This window comes from Fistularia commersonii, chromosome 35, assembly GCF_037954325.1.
Source record: "Fistularia commersonii isolate RoL2024-O1a breed Wild chromosome 35, RoL_Fcom_v1.0, whole genome shotgun sequence".
Taxonomy (NCBI): domain Eukaryota; kingdom Metazoa; phylum Chordata; class Actinopteri; order Syngnathiformes; family Fistulariidae; genus Fistularia; species Fistularia commersonii.
In genome coordinates, this window is record NC_141318.1 from 3,282,045 (window position 1) to 3,307,347 (window position 25,303).

At 48.9% G+C, this 25,303-nt stretch overlaps 1 protein-coding gene across 3 annotated transcripts; it reads right to left on the reverse strand.

The window, feature by feature from the left end:
- Nucleotides 1–733: 733 nt before the first annotated feature.
- gcgrb (glucagon receptor b) lies at nt 734–22,592 on the reverse strand. Of its 3 annotated transcripts, XR_015104478.1 has the most exons (15): nt 22,353–22,592; nt 7,130–7,279; nt 6,957–7,053; nt 6,784–6,891; nt 6,292–6,380; nt 5,772–5,878; nt 5,535–5,691; nt 5,122–5,281; nt 4,703–4,763; nt 4,541–4,610; nt 3,282–3,370; nt 2,094–2,238; nt 1,964–2,005; nt 1,358–1,875; nt 734–1,033 (listed from the first exon to the last, which is right to left on the reverse strand). XR_015104478.1 is itself a non-coding variant. In XM_086142856.1 (14 exons), exons 2-14 carry the CDS (start codon nt 7,181–7,183, stop codon nt 1,432–1,434), a joined length of 1,623 nt encoding a protein of 540 aa, XP_085998982.1. In that variant the 5' UTR covers nt 7,184–7,279; nt 22,353–22,592; the 3' UTR covers nt 1,068–1,431. The 3 variants fall into 3 exon arrangements, 2 of the variants coding, with proteins under 2 accessions (XP_085998982.1, XP_085998983.1); XM_086142856.1 differs by lacking the exon at nt 734–1,033 and having other exon boundaries at nt 1,068–1,875; XM_086142857.1 differs by lacking the exons at nt 734–1,033; nt 22,353–22,592 and having other exon boundaries at nt 1,068–1,875; nt 7,130–9,542.
- Nucleotides 22,593–25,303: the final 2,711 nt, after the last annotated feature.

Here is a 25,303-nt window from a genome sequence, read left to right on the forward strand (position 1 = left end):
GGCGACGCAAAAACCTGATTGGACAAGAGAAACGTAACACAAACATGCACACACACACACACACAAACACACACACATGCACAGACACTGTCCACGCCACGTTTTCATACTAAGCTCCACCCACCACTGTTCTGGTGCTTAAGTGTCCTCCTCAATAGAGCTGTCACCACCGCGCATAGCGTCTCCAGGCGGGACGTTTTTGTTTTTTTTTAGGTTTCTTCCATGCTTGTGAAAAGACACCTCCTGGCTATTTATAGCAGGCGTGTGTGTGTGTGTGTGTGTGTATGTGTGTGTTCCTTCCATTGAAGGAGGTTCCCAGCAAATAGATGTTTTTTTTTTACTTGACACAAGATATTAGACTGGCGTCGGGACTTTTTGTTGAGTTCGTAAACATGACAGATTAGCGATCCTAATCCTAGTGTGTGTGTCTCTGTGAGTGTGTGTGTGTGTTGTTGGTTCTGCATGGACACAAGCAGGACCTTTGGCCGACGTGATATTTTCGCTGACCTTCCATGTACTTGACGTTTTTTTCCACGGTTCTCCACCTGTGGGTTGGTTGCATAAAGAATGCAGAAACATGGCCCCTCTGGAAAACACACACACACACACACACACACACACACACACACACATACAGCAACTGTTAATGTAGATATTTCCGGCATGAGCAGGAAGAAAAAAAACAAGAATAAACATATATAAGTCATTTATTACCTATAGTGCTTATGCCTTGTGTCCATGGGGGGTCTGCAGCCAATCCCTGCTGTTCCTGGATCCGGAGGCGGGGTTAACCGTAACGTGTCAGCTGTCAATCACAGGGAGCCCCTTTGTTCACACCCTCGGACGATTTCAACGAAGCTGCTATTTTGGGAGACATGGGGAGAACCCACTCAGGAGAACGTGGAGACGCCCGTGGTTTCTTTTTAAACAAAAATCAGAAAAGGCAGAACATGGTACGTTCCGTGCTCTGCGGATCCGCTGGGTTTGTGCGTAAAGACTCCAGGCGTGGATCGGGTTCTCTTTGCAGACACAGCTGGTTTTAATGGGACAGACAGAAACACACGGAGACGACAGTTTGGCATCTTGATGAAAATATTTTCCTTTTTTTTTTTTTTTTCCCGCTCTCGGCAAGTGACTTGAGTTCGTAGTTTTTCGCCGTCGCTGAAGCGCATGGACGCCAGACGTTAGACCGATCCGCATTCACAGAAACAATCAAAAGGGGGGGGGGGGTTCGAGTTTTTTTTTTTTTTTTTCGGTGTCAATAAATTAAAACATTAGAAAAAGGAACATGCTACTCCAGCAGATCCTCCACAAGCACGGTAGCGGCGCGGGAACATGCACACACACACTCCGGCACCTGTTCAAAATCATTCTTCACGTCTTAAGTCAATGAGTGACCCCGACAGGCGCCAGGGGTCCCGGCGGAGGCCCTCAGACGTCGGTTTCCTCGGGGCCCCGAGTCCCGGCCCGGCTCGCCGCCCTGTCCTCCAGACACATGTCCTCGGTGGTGGTGCTGGCGCGGCTGGCGGCGCCGCGCTGCGACAGGAAGGGGAAGTGGAAGGCCAGTTTGCTCCTGGCGGGCCGGAGCTTCCCCGCCACGTTGGTGAAAGACAAGACCAGGCGGCGGTTGTCCTCTGGCCCGGCGGAGCGGGAGGGGCGGCGCTCCGGTTTCCTCGGCCTGTGCGAGTTGCCGCCGCCGCCGCTGCGCTCGTCGTCGTCGTCGTCGTCGCTGTCGGCGTGCAGGTCGGCCGGGTGGCCCGTGGCGATGCTGCCGCTCTTGACGTGGGGCGTCTGGCTGTGGGTGTGTCGGTACTCCTCGTCGATGTCCTTCCCCAGCTTCCACCGCTTCCACTTCTTCAGCATTTCCGACTGAACCTTCAGGGATCGGAGAGAAGAAGCGTGATGAAGGAAAAAAAAGCGGCAGGAATCCCCAATTTTCCCGCGACATCCCACAACCCGCCACCTCTTTGTTGACGAAGCAGTAGAGGATGGCGACCAGCAGCCCCTGCAGGAGGAGAGGACGCAGGTTTTAACGCGTTTGACGTGAAATTTCTGTCATTTACTCGGCGGTGGGAGGGGGCGGAGCGGCCAACCTGAAAGGAATTGAAGAGGAGGTCGCAGAAGAGGCGGACGAGGCGCAGCATGGAGCCTTTGGGGACGGACTCGTCGATGACGAAGGTGAAGAGGATGGCGTGGATCCCCAGCAGAGGGATGAGCGTCAGGGTGGACTTCGCCAACCTGGACAGCGATGGGTTGATCTTATTATTTATTCTTTTTTTTTTTTTTCAAAGCCACTGATTGGCTGCATTCAAACAATGCATTGTGTTTGCTACTGTAGGATTGGTGGAGATGGAGACCCACCCTGGAATCCATCCATCCACAGCAAAGCTGTACATTTATGTCTTGATGACATTTGTCTGCACAGTTCACCCATGATGGAGGGGCGGGGCTAAACCAAGAGAGAGGCGGGGCTTAACCTGGATGTGACAGCTGTCAATCACGGGCCACATGTTCAGACATCCGACCGTTCACCTTCTCATCCACACAATTTGGAGCAGCTTCCATTTGCTTTTTTGTGCCACGGACCAGTTTTGTGCATGAAAATGTTTCTGCGGACCAGTTAGAAGTATTTAATCTGAATACAACAATTAACAACTGAATACAATGCTTCATTAGCTAGCCGTTCACTGCTATAGCAGGTGCGGAGTTTGTGTATCACCTGTTGCGGTGAACCTGTACCTTAGGTAGGAATTTTGGTATTTTCTTTTTGCTGGCAGTCTGCGACGCCTCTGTGGCCTCATCATTTGCCAGTTTCCTCCTGAAAAAGCTCTCTTGCAACTTTTGTTTCTGGCTCATTTTATTGCTCAACTCACCCTTCATGCCATCTGCACCATATATATAACAGCGCACAACGTAAATAACTTGTATGTCTATTTAGTTTTATTTTTTTATTCTTCGAAAAAACCTGTTCACGCTCTGAGCCGGTAGCTCTCATTACAAAATTTCCCTGTGCCTGCACAATAACAATTAAAAATCTTCTCCAAAGCTAGCTTGTGATAGCTAGCGCTAGCTAGCTGTTGCAGTGAGGTGAAGGCAGACACAGACGTTTTTGAAAATAAGATGCAGAAGGCCTAATGAAAAAAACTATAATTCATACCGAGAAATATTTTCTTTGTGGACTGGTACCAAATGATGCTGTGGGAGGTAAATGTAGAACCTGGCGAGAACCCAGGCAGGAGAACATGGAGAACCCAGCGGATCGGAACCAGGACCCGCCTTACCTGAACTTGTAGTCGGTGTATCTCATCTGGTGAGCTCGGAGTTTGGACATCAGGATTTTGATGATTCGGATGAAAATGAAAAAGTTAATCTGGAACAAGGGGAGAGGAAACGGTGAGCGGAGGCCCTGGGTTTAATCGGATTGCACACACACGCACACACACACGCACACACACACACACACACACAGACGCTATGCAGAACCCTTTCGGATGACAGACCGCACCCACTGTGACAGCCTCCACGCTAGAAGCTCTCCAAGTTTGGTAAGGCGTGTGTGTCATGCGCACAGATGTGTTTACACACCTGGCGGGCGCGAACGGCGAGCACGACCACGGGTGTGAGCGTGAGCGCGAGCACAGGGGGGCCGACACACCCGTGTTCGGGAAGTGAGCCCTCGCACTACTCTATTTTCAGCGAGTGTGATAATGGGAGCGCACTTGAACCGCTGCAGGAAGTATCGGGGTCTCTGCACGTCCCAATGCCTGTGAGTGTGTGTGTGTGTGTGTGTGTGTGTGTGTGCTTGTGCACGTACGCTGTCGCATGAGGTTGCGGAAGGTCGCCGCTGTTAGTGTTAGTGCGCGCTCCTAAGTGTGTCCATCCATCCGTGTTACTTGTCTCTATGGGAACGTTGGGGCAGGAAACACACCAGAGGAATTCCATAATTAATTTTCTGCGTTTGTGTGTGTGTGTGTGTTTATTTCTGAGTATGTGTGTGTGTGTTTACAGTTATATTTCAAACAAAAACGGCTTCCAGGAAGTGGTGGGAACACTGGGGGACATTTTGACCCCGTCACAATCGAAATTATTCAGGAAGACATAAAGCAACAAAAAGTTTTACCTCTGCATGATTTCCAAAACATGATTTGCATTCCCTGAAACAAAAAACAAAAACAAAAACAAACAAACAAAAAAAAACAAAACATTTTGGCGCCCCCTGGTGGTGAAATAAACATCACTCCCTGTCCATGTTTGTGGACGCGGTGCACCTTGGATTTGCGTACTCCCTTATCACGCAAGCATTTTACCGAGACCGAGTCTAACATTTTAAAAGAATGCTGTTTCTAAGCAACAGCCGGACCAGGTGGAAAAGAAAAAGGCCCGTTGGCGTCCTCACGGTGGCTCCTTAGCTCTGATTGGCCGTTGCTTGCCGGCCAATCACAGAACAGGACAGCAGCAACGCCATGCGATGACCCCTGTCGACCGACAGTTTTTTGCACCAGGAAATAGACCATGACGGGGATGGCAGGAAGAGTCTTACCATGTAGGCAAAGAGTATCGGAGAGCGAATGATCCACCAGTAGCCCATATTAATATTTCTCTCCCAGCACCTGCACACATACACACACACACACAGTAGAATATAAAGCGGCGTTTAAAAAATGGAAACGCGAAAGATGAAATAAGAGGAGGAAAAACTTACTCTTCATTCTCATAGAGATATTTGACGGTGATCCAGGGCGACACGAAGATGAGCGGCGCACCTGAGGATGAAGAAGGATTGAACATGTCGGGGGATTCAGGTCACGCTAACTTCCTCCGGGCTTAAATTCCCCCGAAAAATCAAATCACTCGCGTCCTTTTACCCACAGCCTCCTCCTTGACCTTTGACCCCGCCCACTTGGGGCTCACACCCCGATGATGACGGCGCTCTGCAGCGTCATCATCATCACCCACATGCCGGATTAGCATCCTTAGCTTTATTTAGCTTTATCAGCAATGTGCTAGAGGTTCCCTTTCTATATTATAACACATAATCTAGAACTTTTCCAAACAGCGATCTTCATGAAGCGGCTCCATGCCGCCGCCGCCGCCGCCGCCGCCATCACCGCCGCCTCTCACCCCAGCCGATGAGCAGGTAGATGTAGAAGTACTTCTTCTCGCTGAAGACGGTGATGACCAGCAGGCTGTGCAGGTAGATGCCCTCCACCAGCAGCCAGTAGTTGTTGGCCATCACGCTGTACTGCATCATCACCATGGCGCCGCGGCACCACGTCACCGCCTGACAGCGAGGAAGGGTGGAGGTGGATGAGGAGAAAATTCCGTCAGACGGAAAAAAAATGTGTGTGTGTGTGTGTGTGTGTGTGTAATAACTGGATATTCTGCTGATGATCTTGTACATGACTCCCATTCCAAAATGTCTCATTCAATGGCACTCTGGTCCGAACAATAATTTTATCTTAATAGACTCCGGAGGGGAGGCGTGTATGTGTGTGTGTGTGTGTGTGTGTGTGTGTGTGTGTGTTATCTCTCACCGGGATGCTAATCCAGGCCTGTGCCTGCGTGTCGGCCGCCCCCCTGGGGTCGAGGGTGAGGGTCAGCAAGGCGTCCTTCACCAGGATGGAGGCGGCTCTCAGGATGAAGGAGGCGAACAGGTTCATGTGGATGTTGTTCCTCATGCAGTGGAGCTTTCTGGTGCAGAGGTGACAGTGTGTGTTTGCGTGTGTGTGTGTGTGTGTTTGCTTCAATTGCTTTCCTCACGAAGGCGGTACCTGAAGGTGATGAGGATTCCCAGGGCCAGCAGCAGAGCCCCCAGAGAGAGCGAGTATCCCACCGTGTACATGACGCGGAACTGACTGAGGATGCGGCCATATTGCTGCTGCAACACACACACACACACACACACACACACACACATAAAGACAGGGCAAGTCAAGGAACACATTTCACACACACACACGCACACGCACGTACATCCGAACAAAGTTTTGTCAGGACGAAAGATCTGGGGACGGCAGCCGTGTCTCTGCAGAGGGCTGTAGCTACCTGGTCTCCATGGCGACCTTTGAGAGGGGATCTCACATGATTCAATGAAAATGCTTTTTCATTTCCTAAAAAAAACCTTTCAGGGAATTAAAAAGAAAAAAAAAAAAAAAAGAGATGATTTTGAGTCATAAGAGAAAGGGGGCAATTTGTAAGAGTCCGGGGATGAAGCCCTGAGAACACCAGCGTTCTATCGATACACACACACACACACACACACACACACACACACAAACACACACACCTCACCTGGCCAGGGTCGTCCTCGCATTCGCTGGTGTTCTTCTGCGCCCATCGGCCGTCTTTACCGCAGATCCTGTAGACCAGGCCTTTCTGGACTGTTTTAGCAGACGCATGGAAACATGCTATAAGTAAACCCGCGCGCGCGTGTGTGTGTGTGTGTGTGTGTGTGTGTGAGAGTACATGAGTGCATGCGAGCTACATTCAGGGCTGTAAACATTGATTACGACCATTGTAAAGATGCTCCTGCTGATTCAAGACTCAATGATTCGCCGAATCCCCTTAACTATGGGAGCTAACGCTCGGGGCTCTCCCTGGTGGCGCAAGCTAATTTAAGGCCCTCCGTGATAACATGGATTACCCTGAAGCTTGTTCATGCTCAGGCATTGTGAGCTTTCCATCCGGAAGAGGGGGGGGTTTCAAGGGAGTAACGGAGTTAGAATTACATTTCCAGTCCCCTGTTTTAACACACCACCGATCGGCGCGCTCGCGGACACCCACCTTTCTGGTACCAGGGCAAGAACCAGGGGCAGGACACGTTGACGGTGGTCCCGGGAAGCCCGTCGGGCCAGCAGGCGTACTGGTCGAAGGTCTTGTTGCACACGACCCCTGCGGAGGTCAGAAAAGGTCGATTGCGTGAGGTCCACCTGGACGGGGGCGGCTGGCGTGCTCACCTGTGGCAGGGGGCGCCGTGTTGATGGAGTCCAGACACTGGTTCCTGTAGGTGCTCCACTGCTCCTTCAGGAGCTCCAGGGATTTAGATGAGGAGGCCTGCAGGTCACGGGGGTTAAGTGTGTGTGTGTGTGTGTGTGTGTGTGTGTGTGTGTATGGGGGGGGGGGGTCTTACCTTTTCGCAGCCGCAGAGCATGAAGAAGACCAAGAGGAGGCAGACCTGGGACATCCCACTGACGCAGGGAGGATGGGGGTCGGCGGGGTCCAGAACGCCGAGGAGGTCCAACACATGAGGCCCCTCCTCAGCACTGTTTCGCCGTCAAGCCTACATGCGACACGGAGACGCTCATCAGTGCACACACACACACACACACACACATGTGTAAAGTTGAAGCAAAACCATCAGCCATCTTCTGGCGTCCCCCCCCCCGTGTCGTCCTTCCCTCGACGTTGGAGAACGAAACGAAATCTGAAACGTTTCTGCAAAAAACACCTTGAGCGTGGGAACATTTTTTGGCTAAAACGTTTCAAATTCCATTCCGTTCCGTTCTCGCCGCCGCCGCCATCCCACCGCCGCGGGTCCCTGCTGACACGGAGCGGACACAAACATCACCCTGTTGTGTTATCAAAGCGTGCAGGCTTTCAACGCCATTAGAAAAACGACAACGCGTTTTCCTCCCACTATATTTCTCTTTATCTTGTCAAAATAAATACCTTTTCTTTTTGAAAAAGAAAAAAAAAACAAAACAAGAAAAAACCCACACATCACCGGGCGCCAGGCCGTGATGAATGACCTGTAATTTAATAAGGAATATATCGGCGGTTGAAATGCTATGAAATGATATTTACAGACAACCATGATGTATAGACTTTTCATAGCTCTTCTATTGTACTGTAAGGTACCACTCCACACTATGCACTATGTAAATAACTTTATTTTTTATGGGAGGTCTCATTACAAAATTTCACTGTGCCTGCAAAATGCCAAAATTTTCTTGATTTTCTGATGCATAGTTCCCAACCATTTTTGTACCAGGAACCAGTTTAATGCATGAAAATGTTTTGTTTTATTATGAACGTTGGTTCGAGAACATTGAATACAACAATTACACTTTATATTAAGCAGTTACAATAATTTTGCACCATAAAAAAAAATAAAAAATAATAGATAATAAAGTTTTGAGGGTTTCAGAGCTTCATTAGCTAGCCCTTCGCTACAAATAATGCAAAGCGAGCGCTGTGTATCTCCTGTTCCGACAAACCCGTAACTTCTGTACGAATCTTGATATTTTCTCCGAAATGCAACTTTCTTTTTGCAGGCAAACTGCGACATCGTGAAACGCCGTGACAGAGTACAAACAGTCATTTTTCAATATAAGATCTGGAAGGTCTGATGAAAAAACTATACCAAGAAAGATTTTATTTGCAGACCAGATGATCCAGGGTTGGGGACCATTGGTATAAAATTTTCTATTATACTGTATTCTATTGTACTTCTTTTCTATTGTACTCCAAGCTACCACTCCAACTGAATGGGGAGGGCAGAATTATAATGATAATTATATTATTCTTCAATCACAGGGCCACAAAAAGGGACATCCGACCATTCACCTTCTCATCCTACAATGTACAGTCGTCAATGACGACATGTGTTCACATGTGACGACATGAAAACGACCTACTTCCCCTCTGCACCGCAGGGTCGGTGCAACATTCGACGCTCGTAGGCTCCGTACAAAGTCGCGAGGTCTCCCCCCATTTTCGTGCTCGCCTCTTCTTCGCGGCTCAGACTTCCAAATGATTGGTATGCGTTTTTGCCTCCTCTGACCCCGGGATGCGGCGCCGCATCACATCACAAATCTGTCAGCGCCGCCCAAACAATCTACATAATGAAGATCATATTCGAGATAAAGAGATTATTATTTTTTTTTGTCCCCCAACCTTCACTACCTGCTGTAATGCGAAGCTCAACCTCACACACACGGAAAAAGCTAATGAATGCAGATGTCGGCGTCAGCGCTAACGCGGCGTGTAGCACGAACGCGGACGAACAGGGACGCCGCGTCCAATCCCGGCTCAACACGCGTGTTTAAAGGGTTAAAGGAGATCTTCCCGAGCAGCGGATTGTGTCATTTCATCCCCTGCGCCTCGCCGCGGCCTCATATCGAGCCGGGACAACTGGATTTTCAGGGGAAGTGAGCCCACGAGAGCATGAGTAGGACTCTAGTGTGTGTGTGTGTGTGTGTGTGTGCGCTCATATACGTGCCCCGCGGCCGTTAGCATCTCATGTGTCTGCTTCTATTTAATCATGCAGCACATTATAGTGGGCGATCGTCTCAAAACAGATAGCCCCGTCGACCTTGCAGACAGACATTTTATATCAGCTGACACACACACTAACACAGACACACACACACAGCGGACTGTGCATATCCCGATGCATCCTGCAGCTCTGTGTAAATCTAGAGGCTCGGAGGTCGTTACACGCGTGTTGCGGTGCCGTGTATAAATCCTCAACCCAAGGTTTCGCCATCGAGAGCTGTCGGCGCTTGTGCGTGAGTTTCGTGACTTGGGAAAAAAAAAAAAAAAAAAAAGCGAGGGACGAGAACAGATCTGATGGTCCGGATCAAAACAATGAATTAAAAATGATGAATGACGGGAAAAGCCTGGATTAGAGGCGGAAACTGGAGCTGAGCCGCCATCTGAGCGCCATGAGGGGGCCTCCGTCTGCAGGGACGGGGCCACCATGTTAACTGGTGTCATCACTTCGCCGCGGCGACGCACTGCGCCGTAAATCTGACCAATCAGACGACAAAAAATCCACTGCATGAGTTACATATGTGTGTGTGTGTGTGTGTTGACAGAGCCATTTTGGATTCGGAAAACCGACGTTCCACGTCCCCCAAGCTGGGGTCTTTGTGAAATAAAAGATTTTTACAAGAGCAGGTATGAAGAAGAATTCAAGAATGGGGCCTTTTCAAAATAAAAGCCTTATAAGCCGCCAGGAATGTAAAGCAGTTCTGACAGTTGTTGGATTTAAAGGCCCCTAAAAACTAAAGCTTCTCTTTAACCAAATCAGTGGATTTAAATCTATTTTTATTTACAGTTAAACCATCCCAGTGCCCCCAGAGCCTTGAATAAACACACATAAAACCTGAAATATTACAGCTGTAACGTTAGCGTAAAAAATAAAAATGTCATTTTCCAAAAACCCTGCAAACAGCAAAAACTGGAGATAAAAAACAAAACCCGTAAGTGGTTAACGCTGATTTCCCACCATTAGTGATGAATTAAATCTGTAATGGTTTGAAATGATAATCACCCTGTAATTCACACGGGGGTCTTCATCGCCACGACAACCGCTGGGCTCGGGGGATGTTTATCATCCTAATGGGCTGCGGGGGATTTTTGCCCCGGAGGAAAGAAAAACCCGGGCCTTCCTCCCACGCCAGGCGCCGGTCCGGTGGGACGGCGAAAGCGGCGCGTGACCGAGTCCCATCCGTCTCACTTCATGCACGCTTGACATCGACGACGGCGAAGATTTGGGCCGTCGTCGCCCGGCAACCACGCTGCTGGCGCTCCATCCGTCTGTATGTTTATCCCCCCCTCCGAGTAGTTTAAATAACACAAGTTATGATAGCCAGGTGCGCTGCAATGGGAATAATTCTTTATTAATTCTCCATCTGGGTGGCGCTATGTAACCCGGAACCAGGATGTGATTTTAAAAGTAACATTATTAATAGCCAATATAGCTAATGCTAATGCTAACGCTAACGCAGGAGGGCGGCGGTCGTGTCATGACATGACTCATGGAACTTGGTGAATTTTAAGGATAATAAAAATGAAATCAAATAAAAGCCAGAGATGCGACGACGGCCTGCCGAAGGGAGGACGGGGCGGGGAATCGATGCCGGCGGGGAAACCAAACAGGGCGGAAGATTCAATGAGCTACGATGTAAATCCCAGGGAGGCGGTGAAACAGAAAAATCCTGAGGAGCACATTATGAGCGGCCGATGGGGGGTTGGGGTACAACACACACACACACACACACACACACATACACACTGGAGAGCTAGGACATGATGAGAAAACCTGGAGAGAAACTTGAAACAAGACATAGAAGTCCATGTGGTCACACTTTACCTTTAATTCTTGAATTTACTGGCTCGTGATGCGTTCAGGGGATGAACGCGAGATGCGTTCGCTGCCTCAGCATCCATCCACCTCCTTGACCCCGTCCCTTCACCCCTCCTTATATGGAGGGGTGAGGGGACGGACGACACACACACAAGCACATATCCATCCCAGCCACTTATACAATACTACAGTGAACTAACACATGTAGTACACGCACACACACACACCATCAGTACATTGTGTGTGCATGTGTATGTGTTTGTCACCGCCTAAAGATATCCCAGAAACAACTGATGCTCGTTGATGATTTCCACAATCCTCCCCTGGTCCTCCAGGGGTTTCCACAGCAGGATTACCGTTAGCCCTCCAGTGTGATGCGTTCAAGTGGGAATCAGACAAACAGCAGGCCGGAGAGCGGGGAGGCCAGTCAGACAAGGATCTGCCTTGAAAGACTCTCAGTTTTACATTCCGATCATCTAACTGTTTTCCTCCGCAGGTCAAAACCAATATTTGAGAACTATATTCTCCCACTGTGTGTGAACGCTTCTCGACTTTTCAGCCCGAGAGATGTTAGAGCTGTTTGGCGAATGTTAACCGAACAGCAAAAATCAAACAAATTTCCCTGCTTGTTTTCTCAAGAAATGTTTATCAAGAATAATGTATATTCTCCACCCCCCCCTCCTCCCTCGAAGAACAAACTGATTTGCTTGCATAACCCAGTGAACTAATCATTTTACCTCCTTTAGGAAATATTGAAAACACCGAACTAATTAGAGCAAGTTTGAAAACCGAAGGGACAACAACACAAAGTACACAAACAACGGAGCTCAAACCAACGCGTCCGGCTTCCATTTGTTAGCCTGCACCCTTAAGAATTCATATGCTGACACCCCAACGCCCCTTTCCAGCCCCTTTCCAGCCGCCTCGGCCTCAGAACTGACATCTGGGGCGGGAGGAAGAAAAGAAAAGTCCTTAATGAAGATTACTGGATTTGCATGAAGCAAAGCTGCACTGAGGCCAATTAAAAAAACAAGAAAAAGAAGAGGAGAGAAATATGTAAACACATTCCTGGGCGTTAGGGGGGTTAGCGTTAGCCTCACCTAGCTAAGGCTATGCCACACCCCCCTGCAGAGGAAAGCCCAAGTTTGAGGACCCCCCCCCCCCCACACACACACACACACATTGGGAGCTGTTCCATCAAACCCCCCCCCCCCCCCGCCACACACACACACACACACACCCTCGATAACTTCCTGTTGAGCCCACAAACCATGCAAAGCAGCTAGCGCTGTTAGCAACCCTGCTGTTGGACCCGGCGAAATAGCAGTAGCATGACAAAACCACAGGAAATGCCACTGATTTTTATGTATTATCGTGAAGCTGCTGCTGCGGCTCATCGTGCCTGTGCACGAGGCGGCGTGCATGAGACAGCAGGTTGCGGGGCGGTTTAATTAACCCTGTTCACGAAGCAATGGCCGCCGTAAAAAAAGATCTACTGTCATTGCTGAGAGGCTCATTATGTCTCTACAACAGAGGGATGTATGAGGAGGACAAGAAGGGCGATGAACCCAGGGACACCTATAACACACACACACATACACACACACACACATACACCTGAATACCAGTGGGACAAATGTCAGGAGTGTGTGTGCCGCTGTATATCATAACCAAACTGACCCTGCAAGCTGCCTGTCATGCATGATGAAGACGCATCCGCTAAACACCTCCTGACACACTCCGTCACACCTGTGACAGCTGCAAACATGAGGGATACACACACACACACACACACACACACACACACACACACACACACACAGATACAGACAGAGGCAATAAAAGTTCTTAACACTAACTCAAGAAAATTAAAGGACCTAAACATGGAATGTGGTTGCAGGCTGGAGGCAATAAAACATTATCTGCATCTATGGCTGTGTGTGTGTGTGTGTGTGTGTGTGTGTGTGCGTGCGCACTCAAGTGCTGCTATCGGAAAGAATGTGGAACTATCGAGGCACCCACATGACCAACAGTACATGAAAGTAACACGCTGGCCGTTCTCATGGAAACCCATTGAATTCCACTGAATATTATTATTTTTTATTTCCGAAAAATGAGAATCTGCGATGAAGAAGCTTCCGGATCCGTCTGGCAACCCAGGGGAGAACGCCAGATGGATATGCACACCTCCAAAGCCAGGTGTGTGTGTCTGTGTGTGTGTGTGTGTGTGTGTGTGGAGAGGGAGGGGCTCATGTGACTTGGAGTTAACTGACCTTATAATTAGAAATGAATAATCTCAGACCTGTTGTCTACTGCGCCCCAACACACACACACACACACACACACACACACACACACACACACACGCACACACGTGACAGAAAAGAGGTTTCAGTTTAGGAAAAATACAGTTATGACTTTGGAGCCAATCACAGCTGAGGCTGGAGAAAGAGGCGGGGCTTAACCCAGACAGGTCAGCTGTCAATCAAACAGAGACACCCATCCATTCATGGGCAACAAAGCTGTTTTTTTAGACTATGGGACGAGGACGGAGAACTCGGAGAGAATCCAGGGAGGAGAACATGGAGAGAACCCTGTCAGAATCGAACCGTCGAGATAGAAGACAAAGAATACGACTTCCGCTCGTGTTTCTTTGTGGTCTGAGGCGCTAAGCATCAATGGAGACGTGGAGAACGTGACGCAAATTACGAGTGAGGTCACCGGCGCTCTGCTCACACACTCGGCCTTGAGAGCGGAACTGCACGCCGACTGCCAGCTGACGCGTCGCCTTGGCAACGATGCATTAAACAGCACCTCCGCGGCAAGAGGCACCTTTACCTCAGCGCGAGCACGGCACTGCCGGGTTCTATTCACATTATCGCCTTTCAGGAAGTTCTTCTTTGCAATAATCAATTTACAAGCGCCGACGATGATACGAACCAAAGCGCTCTTATTCTGAAATACGGCATTGACATCCTGACGCTTCGATTCAAACACCAGTGTTTTATGGAAAATTAACTTTTATGGGGCGGTAAAAAGCAAAAAAAAAAAATGCATCTTTCCAGTGACTTTCCAGTGCAGAGCAGCAACTTCCAATAAACACTTGAGACTTGAGACTATAATTGGTCTACGACTATATTCTGCTCATATGTCAAATTAAAATCCCGCTAGTAATCCGTTCCAGCCCCCCTGTTGTTTTTAAACAAGAAAAATGCACTTCATAAATAACAAATAGTGCATGAAAAATTAATAATGCATGATGAGAGTGGATTGGTCAAACAAAGATGAAGGCAACGACAGAGGAGGATGGGGGAGTTTTTCATTTTACCTCTATCACTTCACTTACTCGCTACATACTTAATACTACAATATATTGCTTAATATACCTATGCTACACTTTATTGCTTCTTAGTGACGGAGCATCCAATGGCGCTCCTGTTTTTAAAATGATCAAACCGTCCCTGACCTGCTTTGAAAGTCCGATGCCGTCTGCTGCACTAAATGTCTCCTGCCTCCTCACAGATGATGCTCTCCGTCACGGTGTCTCACCCACAACAACTTCTCCATCTCTTCATGGACAAGCTACTTATCGGCGGGCGTGAGTGTTTTTAAACAGCACTTAAACGCTCAGATCTGGGCTCGTATCAAATGGCAAAATTAAAAAAAGGAAAACGACCGAGTGATGGCTTGTATCTCTGAAAACTCCCAAGTTGATGCACTTGTCACGCAAGGTTCCCTCATGAGAGCAACCGGATGCTAACGGCTAAGATTGGGATATAATAACATTAAATAAACTGGGTGGCGCTGAAGGACGCGGGAGCTTCGCCGTGCCGGTTAAATAAAAAGGATTTAATTGAAACTGAAATTTTTCAACCAGGACAAATAGCCTCACTTTGAGCCCCGTGCTAATTTTAAGGGTGAGGAGGGAGAAAGGGCGAGGGTGAGCGCTGATCCAGCTAAGTCGGTTTAATCTGGAGTAAATCTGCTAACACCGTTGCTGGCGTTTGCTGTAATCACTTAAACCCACGAACAGATGAAATTCCTCACCTTCGCCCCCCTCTCTCTCGCGGGGGTCCCCATCAGTGACGGGAAATCAGAACGACAACACTTTAAATATATCATCTGGGGTGTGTGTGTGTGTGTGTGTTTGGGTCTAGCCAGATGACACACTCTGCGTCTGCTAAAGAAACATAATTAAATAACGCTGTTGAGGCTAAATAGACCCATATGTGACAAAGGCAGCTGAGGACGAAGGGCTTGATCTTTCGGTGTGTGTGGGAGTGTGCAATTGTGAGCATACCGAAACACACACACACACACACACACACTTAGAATCGGTGTGTCCCACTCCAGTTTTGCACCCTTTTAAGACAGTGTTACAGCAACAACATGCAAAAGAGTTGGTTCTGCCCAAGTCGCCTATGAAGGTTGTGTGTTCTCGTGTTAGCAGAACACATGCATAACCGAAACGGTTAAGAACTGAAAGGGCTCAAAGCGCCAACGAGGGAGTTTTCAATTATCGCGTTTGATTAGGGCTGCGGGAGGGGTAACAGTGTGTGTGGAGTTTGCAGGCTAATTGACAGTTAGCATGAAGGATGGCCGTTCTCCTGACGCTGTGGGGGAAGCAGACGCTAGTAAACGCCCGTCAGATCGTCCTCTGACTTCAGCTGATGGATCCGTCTGAGGATTTTAACCCCCGACCCGTCCGCGTGTGACCTCTCGTGAAAATTAGAGGAAATACCTGATGAGAATTAAAATATCTTGAAGGTGTGAAGTGGCCAGTCTCTGCCCGCGGACTCCAAGGGGGACGGGTAGCAGCGGAGGCTAGCACAGCTAATGCCTTTAGATAAATACTCTCAGTGAACCGTGCCGGGGGTCACGTGACCACGGCATCGGGTTCAATCGCATCCGACACAGCAAGCTGAGCTAATTTGAAATTTAAAAAAAAAAATCCACGTTCCGCCCACCAGCCAGATTATATATGAAGATGGCTTCATCTGATGCAGCCGACTGGTCACGTTCATCAACACGGGGGTTAATTTCTCTCCTACATCAGCATTAATATTACATGACACACACACACACACAATTTTCCGCGAGAGCCTGCAGACTGATAATGTAATATTGCGAAATACACACAAACGCAACACCCATTAATGAAGTGTGTGTGTGTGCGTGCTGCAGTATATGATGGCAGCGCGCAGAGCTGATTTTATATGAGTTTGTTCTACTTAAAACAAAAATGTTTTAATATTGAACTTGCGGGCACTTAATTTCGGCTCCTGTTAATGCAGGTGGCAGTGACGGAGTGTGTGTGTGTGTGTGTGTGTGTGTGTGTGCGCGCGTTTTATCCAAGTCATTCAGGCAGTTCAGAAATTGTATTGACTACACCCTCAGGGAAAAGGGTGGGCATAAAAAGAAAAGAGCCCCAGAAATGAACCGTGCAGAATTGTACCACTTACGACTGGTACTTTTGAGGCCTACACACACGCACGCATTAACACACACACACACACACACACACCATTAAGACTCCCACGGTGTATGAAGGTCGGTTTTCAGACCTTCAGACTTGTGTTTGAATATAAAGGAGAGAGAAACTTTTCCTTGCGTGACCCCGATGATTCACCGTCACACAATGGAGCGGAGAGAAAAACCGCTACACTTAAAAGGAAAAAGATTGCACGGGAAACGCGCACACACACACACAAACACACACACACAAACGCAAACACACGTGCACATGTTCCTGGATTGCGGTGCCATGCGGCACAGAGCCACAAAACAGGAAGTAGCCGGTGCGTCTGCGGCAAAATTACGAACAAAAACAGAATGTTCTTTGCGAACACACGCAAAGAACCACAAACACACACAGACACAGACACACACACACAGACACACAAACACACACACACACACACCTCCACCCAACACAGTGGTGCCATGTGATTGGCTGTTGACGAGCAGCCAGACAGGCTAGTTCACAATGTACAACAGGCTAGCGTGGCGGCTAGCCTGATGCGAGAAGAATGTGGCGCCCTCTAGTGGACGGGAGGTCATATTTATTTGTTTACATGTCAAAAAGTGACATATTTTTACACCGAGAGGATCTAAAGAGTGTCTTCAGCAGCTCCAGCCTGCCGGGGTGGACCTCCATCCACACACACCTGCTCCGCCGTCAATCAGAAGCAGGGTCTCGGCCCTCGGCTCCAGCAGCCCGTCCACGTGCACGCCGGCGAGCGTGCCGCAGACAAACGCCAGAGGACAAGGCGGAAGGAGACAATCTCTGCTGGAGGATTTCCCATCATCCACATCAGCCAGAGGGCATGCACGGCGCCAGGCAAGCATAAGTTTATCCGTGTGTGTGTGTGTGTGTGAGTGTGTATGCGAGGAGAGAGAGAAAAACAGCATCAGTTTGATCTGAACTCTCCCCTGTGGATTATTATGTCTTTTATACATTATTTGTTGTTTCTGAAGTGCATTTTTCCTACTTAAAAAACAAAAACAATGGGGCTGGAACGGCTTGATCGTGTTTCAAAGATCAAGATGGCGCCCGAGTCAAGACCCTAACTTCCCCTTATCACCATCACCCTGCACACACACACATCCAACTCCCCTCTGATGACTCACGGCGGCGCCGTAATGGCTGACTTGGCGAAATAACCAGTAGCCTGACAAGGGGACGCAGATTGATGGGATTATTTACTCCGGCCGCCGGTGAGATGATGTCCTCATCAAACGTGGCGGGAAGCAATTCAGGCGGGCCCGACCCGGCCCGTTCAGACCGGCAACCGCTCATAAATACCGTCCCGATCACCATCTACACCCTGAAATACACGAGGAAACTTCAGGAAGACGTTTAATCTGCGGGAAACATCCGTTACCTCAATCTCACATTCATCCCGTCTGGCGGAGCATTACCCTCCCTTCTTGCTCCTTATCACGCTAAAAACGGATGGCGGCGTCATTTTCCCCTCGCTATTTTTTTTCGGGGAAACGTGTCGAGGCGCCGCGATGGAACCGGAGGTCATTTTTCCTTAAACACACCTCGGCGGTTTCTCAAACCCGGTATCGCTCACCTTAATGGTTTTATAATAATGAAAAAAACCTTCTGTGATGAATGAGTGTGTGCATGCGTGTAAGTGTTTGCACGCGTGTATGTGTGTGAGTCTGCGTGCACTTGTGTGTGTGTGTGTGTGTGCAACAAACAGTATTCTCTTTGTTCTCTGTTAAAAAGAATTTCCTGGTTTGTTGTGATCATTCTTCTCATCTTTATCTGAATATTTCAAATGTAACTTTGATCCTGCAGGAAAGCAAAGTGTTCTTATTAGCATTTAGATAAACAGAGATTGTCTGTTCCTCTCCCCCTAAATCTACAGTCCAGAGACACAGAATATGCAGATTATCGAGGCAAATTAGGGCTGAGATTATGTCTGATAATATAATCAGTGCAGTTGCATCGCGGGAGCTTGATTCTTGGAGAAAAGGAGCAGACGTTTTACTGCGTTCGAATATCTCAGAGGCTGACTCGCGCATTTGAATGAACACACACACAGACACACAGGCGGTCGCTCGTTCTTTCCAGATCCGTGGCCCATGTCCGGAAGCGACCAGGAAAGCGACTCCTCGCCATCACACACACACACACACACACACACACAGACACACACGCACAAAAGGCTGAAACATTTGTCTGGAGGTGCTGAAGGACGTGGAGGGATGAGTGGCATCCCAGAGGACGAGTGTGTGTCCGTCTCTCCTTTCCACAGCCAACCTCTGTTTTCCACATAACAGTAGGTGAGCACATACACACACATACACACACACACACACACACACACACACACTTGCCTTGGAGGTGAACGTCTGGCAACCTGACCTCTGACAGGACAGGGCCTTTAGAGTTCATTCCTTCAGTTGTGTGTGTGTGTGTGTGTGTGTGTGTGTGTGTGTGTGTGTGTGTGTGTGTGTGTGTGTGTGTGCGTGTGTGTGTGTGGTCATCTCACACTTCCTGTCTCCGGTGATGTGCGAGAGCGGCGAGCTCCTCTGCTTCTTTATGGTTCTGCTCGTTGCATCTGGAACATCACGGAGCTCAACCAGGCAAGTCACACACACACACACACACACACACACACACACAAACACATGCGTGCAGCAACGAAAGATGCTAATTGACTGTTAGCAACGCAGCAGCCCGCCGAAAGCCGGCCTGTGAGCCCAGCGCGGCTCGCAGGAAGTCCAACTTTCAGATCATAAGAGGTGTTTGCTTCTCTGCTGAGGAACATCGTGCTAAAATCAAGCTAATCAGCTGGACTGGCTTACACTGAAAACATGGTGGTCATAATTAGCCTCTGCATGTAGAGAATCTTAAACTCCTCAGGCTGGAACCTCAGTAGAAAATGTGTGTGTGTGTGTGGGGGGGGGGGGGCAGCGAGTGGCGAGTGTGTGAATGTTCATTAGAGAGCAGGGGGGAAGCTGGATGAAGGCAAACTGCTCGATGGTGTGGGATTACCCACGCCTGCAGAACAAAGAGCGCAGACACCATTGCAAACAAAGTCTGTCAATCAGAGGGCCTGCACTGATCACTCACACACACACACACACACACACACACACACATACGAATCCCACCATGGGTCAACAGATGAGGGATAGGGTGCTCTCCACTCCCCGGATTTTTTCTTTTTGCAGGGCGCCATAGAGGAGCAGAGGAGGAGACCCGGGATTGAATTAAGGAGCAGATCACAACTAAGCTGTGATATTGACCGGTGTGTGTGTGTGTGTGTGTGTGTGTGTTTTGGGGGGCTCAATTTCACGCTCCGGTAGAAAACACGTAAAGATATAGAGAGATCAGCGCCGGCGTTGGAAGACGGAGGGGTTGAGAAAGAGTTGTTATCAATGCCGAAGTGATGGCAGACACTTGAAAACAACGGGACTGTGTGTGTGAGTGCGTGTGTGTAAGAAACGCTGGAGGTAAATCATCCGGTGCCGCGCGAAGAGGCCACGCGTTAGCGAGCAACCCATTCAGAGCAGGTGGCCCTCAAATCTGCACTCACTGGGATCACGACCATCTGCGTCTTCATCCCCAGCCCTCCTCTTCCCCGGCCAGCGTGTCGGATATCTCAACAGAAAATGACCGCCGTCACAACACGCCGTTTAACTACAAATGCACGGACCGCCGCGATGACCTCATCACCAGAGAGAGCCGTAATTGGCTGATGGGATGGGAAAAAAAATAAAAGAAGAAACGTGTCTGTTTGGGTGAGCGCTGGTGTTTGTGTGAACACAGCACGCCTCACACACACGTCCGGGTCACTGTTGATTCAATAAACAGTTTTGTTTATAGAGCAGGCCTTCACTTGCATGCACACACCAACACACACACACACACACACACATACACACACTCTACCCCAAATGCAGAACATTCTTCGACCGCAATTTTCTCATTTCTCGCACAATCGCCGCCCCGAAGCTCGAAAATGGAAGCAGAAGGTTTGCGTGTGTGTTTGGGATCGACCGTCACTGAGCCGGGTTCTGCTACAAGAACCGGGTTCCACCGACTCCCGTCGTGATCGCCGTCAAAGAACGTGAAAGTAAAATGGTTTGCGTAATCATCAGCAGATCCCTCCTGCATGGTTTCTCTCCAGGTTCTCCTGTCTGGGTTCTTCTCCGTCTTCCTCCCTCAGTCTGTTTGAGGTCCAGTGATTGACAGGTGACCCATCCAGGAGAAACCCCGCCTCTGGACCCAGGAACAGCTGGGATTGGTCAATTCAGAGGCTTCAGTGACTGTTTTGGAGGAACCCGGAGAATCCGGAGAGAACCTTCATGCTTATGAGGCAACGGTTCTGACCTTCACCTATGGATGCCTCATGCAACAAAACACACACACACAAGCTGTGTAAGAGGTGATCTCTCGAGTGGGAGACGGTGTGTTTCGTCTCTCGGCCAGCCTTCGTTTCAGGAGGAGTTCTTCATCCCAACGTTTGCAGATGATTTGTCCTCCTCCTGGCTCTTCCTCAGAGAAAACCCTGGTGTGATCTCTGAGCCACAGCACCCTGGAGAGCTCCGTCTCGCTCCTCCTACCCGCCGCCTTTGCAGAGCCCCCCGAAGGCTAGCTTGCTTTAGCCGCGCCGCTAACCACGCGCTACACTTGCAGATAGCCGAGGCTCCGTCACAAAGGTTTGTCTTCAACCTTCTGAAGGAAACCGCCAGGTCTGCTTTACCCGCCTATTGTCTGGTCGATCGACCCCGGAGATGTTATTTAACAATCATGTCCCAAAGTTAATGGAAAAAAAGCATTAGCTTATTTTTCTTTTGGCACACAAATCAGATTTGGGTTCATAACGCTAACAAAAAAGGAGGACTGCCTCGCATGTGCACGCTTGGAATATGGCGGGATGCACGAGAAGATGAAAAAGAAGAGAGAAAAGGGGGAGAACGGAGGCAGTAAAGAGTGTGTGTGTGTGTGTGTGTTCGTGTGTGTGTGTGTGTGGGCATCACTGCAGATGTAACTCTGAAAACAAGTTTCAGAAAGATTGCATTAATTCAGAGAGCGAGCAACGTCGGCGACGGCCAATCAAATCAGCCCGTCTCTTCCATTTTAAGACAAAAAAAAAAAAAAACAATTTTCAAACGATTATCTAGAGGAGGAACCCGAGATGCAGAGCGTCTGGTGTGCAGAACTACATCTCGGCAGCGGGAGCCGGAGGGGTGGATGACATTTTTGATCAAAGTTATGGTTTAAAAAAATTCCCTATATCAGGCTCCGGCCATAAATTCCCATGACAACCTCGCAGGTTTTTAAATAATTGGACGAAAAGCAAAAATAAGGTTGAAAGAAAAACAAAACATTAGGTTTTGGGAAATTAGACTCCTTCGTGTGCATTAGCATAGCACGCCGGACGCCGCAAAGTGGCGGCGGCGGGCCGGAGGGGCCCGTAAAGGTCAACCAGAAGGTCAGCGCTCCAGGTGGGCAACACACACCCGATCAATACAAACAATCGGTGGCCGATCGGGAATCAGAGGATGGATAGGAGGGTTCCATTAAGAGCGTTGACCAATCAACATTCAATATTATGATTGTAAACAGGAAATGACTGACCGGAAGTCCCTGTCACGGGCTCTGCACCGGACCACAAAAGTTCATAGATGGCGAGGGAACGCATGATGAACAGAGTGAGAGAAGAAGAAAAAAAAGAAGTAGAAGAAGAAGAAGAAGAAGAAGAAGAAGAAGTAGAAGAAGAAAAAGTCACTTTACCTGCGCGTCCGCGTCCCGACCTCCGCGTCGCTCATCTCCGGACCCGCTCCATCCGCGCCCGGGACCGAACACCGGAACCACGACCGGGGAAGGACAGGGAGCGTGGAGAAGGAAAGAAAGAGAGACAGAAAGAAAGGAAGACTTCACTCCTCCACCTCCTGTCCCCGGACTGTGGCGCTCCGTCCGTCCGTCCGTCCGTCCGTCCGTCCGCCGGCGTGCGTCGGTGCGGCTGAGGCGGAGCGCACTGCCGCCGGCGCGCTCGCTCTTACCAGCTCTTTCAAACCACACCGGAAGTACGGGGGCGACTTCCTGTGAATCTTTTCAAAATAAAAGTTTTTTTTTTTTTTTTTAATATTCTGTGTTTGTGTGTTTTAACTTCTCTGAACAATGACGTCATGGACCAAAGTGGAAATCAAATTCAGGACAAACTGATAAACTTGTAGGAAAAGGAGATGACTTATTATCCCAGCCCCATAAGGTTCCTGGTTCTGATCTGGTTGACAGGGTTCTCTCTATTGGGTTCTGCCGGTTCTTCTGCCCGGGTTCTCCAGGTTCTCCGCCTCCCGCGGTACATTCATTGAAGACCAAATCATCCTCAGGTGTTGATGAGAGGGTGAATGGTTGGACGCCCGTGATTGACAGGTGGCCAATCCAGCTAAAACCCGCCTCTTGCCCCAATGAAACCAGGGATTTCAACGCAAAATATTTATATATCTATACCTATCCATCTATCTATATCTATATTTAGGTGAACAGTTGAACCCTGACTCCTGTCAGCTCCCCTAAAACCCTGCGAGGGAAAAGCAGTCCAAACACACACACTGTTTTTATTGCTGCTTTGTTTTTTACTTGCAGAAACACAGCAGATTCATTGGGAGGCATCTGTCTGACAGCAGCATCCTTTTTCAGGCGTAAACACGTGTCAACAGACATCACTGTGAAGTCAAATTTGTGGAGACGTGCAGTGGTGTGTGTGTTTGTGTGTGTGTTGGGGGGATTTCATTAAACACAGTTATTAAAGTCAATCATCAGTCAAAATAACTTTGGAATAAAAGCTGTTTCATCATCCTTGTGGACAAAGAGCCGACACGACCGCCTGGGCTTTGATTGACAGCTGCAGAGGTTTGCAGGATTCCACCTGAGGCCCCCGACCCTGCCACGCACTCAGCTAATCCGACCCCGAAGCTTTTGCCTGCGACTTAATTTATTTTTATTTAACTCTAAAGCGTCATGTTTCTGGATCATCATCCTGTCAGGTTCTTCAAACTGAAGATCTCGCTGATGGACCTCCAGAGTCAATCCGACCGCGAGTGTCCTGCAACTACTTGTATGGAAATGCGGGCTTCCAAAAGGCCTTCCAGCTTAATCACACGTTTCCCCTCCTTGGTGTGTGTGTGTGTGTGTGTGTGTGTGTGTGTGTGTGCAAAGTCCAATCAGGAGTAGCGTGAGAGCCTGATGAGCTTGCAGCTGGGAATCTGGATGGTGTTTAGCAAGGTCGCACACATGAAGATTTATCCAAAAAATGCCTCCAAGTGCCTTTTTTCCTCCAAAAAAACCCGCTGCATTTGTTTATCTTTCCTTCCTTTAGCTGGTGACGATTAGCGCCGTTGACTCACGCCAGGTTCGATTAGGTTTTCTCCGTCTCCGTGTTCTACTTGGGTTCTCTCCATGTTCTCCGTCATTCGTCGGTAGGTACGATTGAAAGGTTGAATCGCTGGAAATATGTGTGTGTGTGTGTTGATTGACAGCTGACCCGTCCAGGTTAGCCACACGGCGGATTGAAAAAATATATTGACGGCTAAATCATATGGTTAAGAATATTTATGCGCGCTATCAAAAAGTAATACACGGTGTTCTGTTTCCACCCACGGCTCAATGCACTTTCATCATCAGAGAAGTTCACGCAAACTCCTCTCTGCGGATCCCGAACAAAGCAGAAAGTAATGAGATCCCTCATATGCAAATATGCAAATCCCATCGCTTTTATTTATTTTTTTCCTCCCCCTGGCCAGTCTGCATGAGTTATTTCCATCTCGTAGCTCTTTCTGTCATCGCTTTGTCGCTTGGGGAGGCGCGCAGGGGGGGTTACGGAACCCCACCCTCGTCCCCGTCCCCTTTGGAAGCACCTTGACATGTAAGGATATTCTCAGAAATCGGGGAGGCCGTTGGGGGGGAGGCGTTCTTGATGGACGTCCCCTGGACATACGTTGCCACGGTTACAGCTGGGCCATAATTGAAGTTGGATAGCCTCCATATATCAGGCTCCTCAGCAGCACCCACGGACGTACGCGTAAAGATTCTTTTTTTAAAAATCTGTCAACAGATGGCAGGTAATTACCCCACACAGGGAGAGAGAGGCTCGCGGTTGGGCGTTTAGCACGGGGACGCTAAGGAGGTAGCCCCCAGGTTGCAGAGAAGAAAAAAATAACATCTATCGCAACACATCTAATGAAAAGAGCTCATTCCTATGCACGGCAGGCACAAACACACACACACACACACACATATCTGTATGCCGCGGTAGCAGTTATTTTTCTCGCGGAGCCAAAATACATCTCGTCTTTCCCCCGCAAATTTACAGCATCGCCGTTGAGGGATGCGTTGCTCTGATTGGCTGTAATGAAGTCGAGGAGTGAAATGTGCCCGGATCCGTGTGAGTGTGTGTGTGTGTGTGTGTGTGTGAGAGAGACAGCACTCATTCACTTTTCAGAAAACATCTGATTCTGTGCGTGTGTGTGTGTGTGTTGCAGTCAAGGCGATAGGTTTCTTCCACTGGCGTTATAAAGCACGGCCTTCCTGCGTAACAGAACATCCATCCTTTCTGTGCACGTACATGCACAGTGTCCAATACGTGCCCCTTCGGCAAAAACCCCTTGTTTAACTCCACAGCAGAATTGGTTTAACACTTAACTGTGTGTGCTAAATGTTTTTAGCTTACTAGCCAGACAAAC

Coding starts and splice junctions, on each gene's coding strand:
- gcgrb (XM_086142856.1), bottom strand. CDS start 7,183: ATGTCCCAGGTCTGCCTCCTCTTGGTCTTCTTCATGCTCTGCGGCTGC. Junction 4,764..5,121: donor CTACCTGCTCATCGGCTGGG/GTGAGAGGCGGC, acceptor CTTCATCCTCAG/GTGCGCCGCTCATCTTCGTG. Junction 2,006..2,093: donor TCCTCTTCAATTCCTTTCAG/GTTGGCCGCTCC, acceptor CTCCTCCTGCAG/GGGCTGCTGGTCGCCATCCT.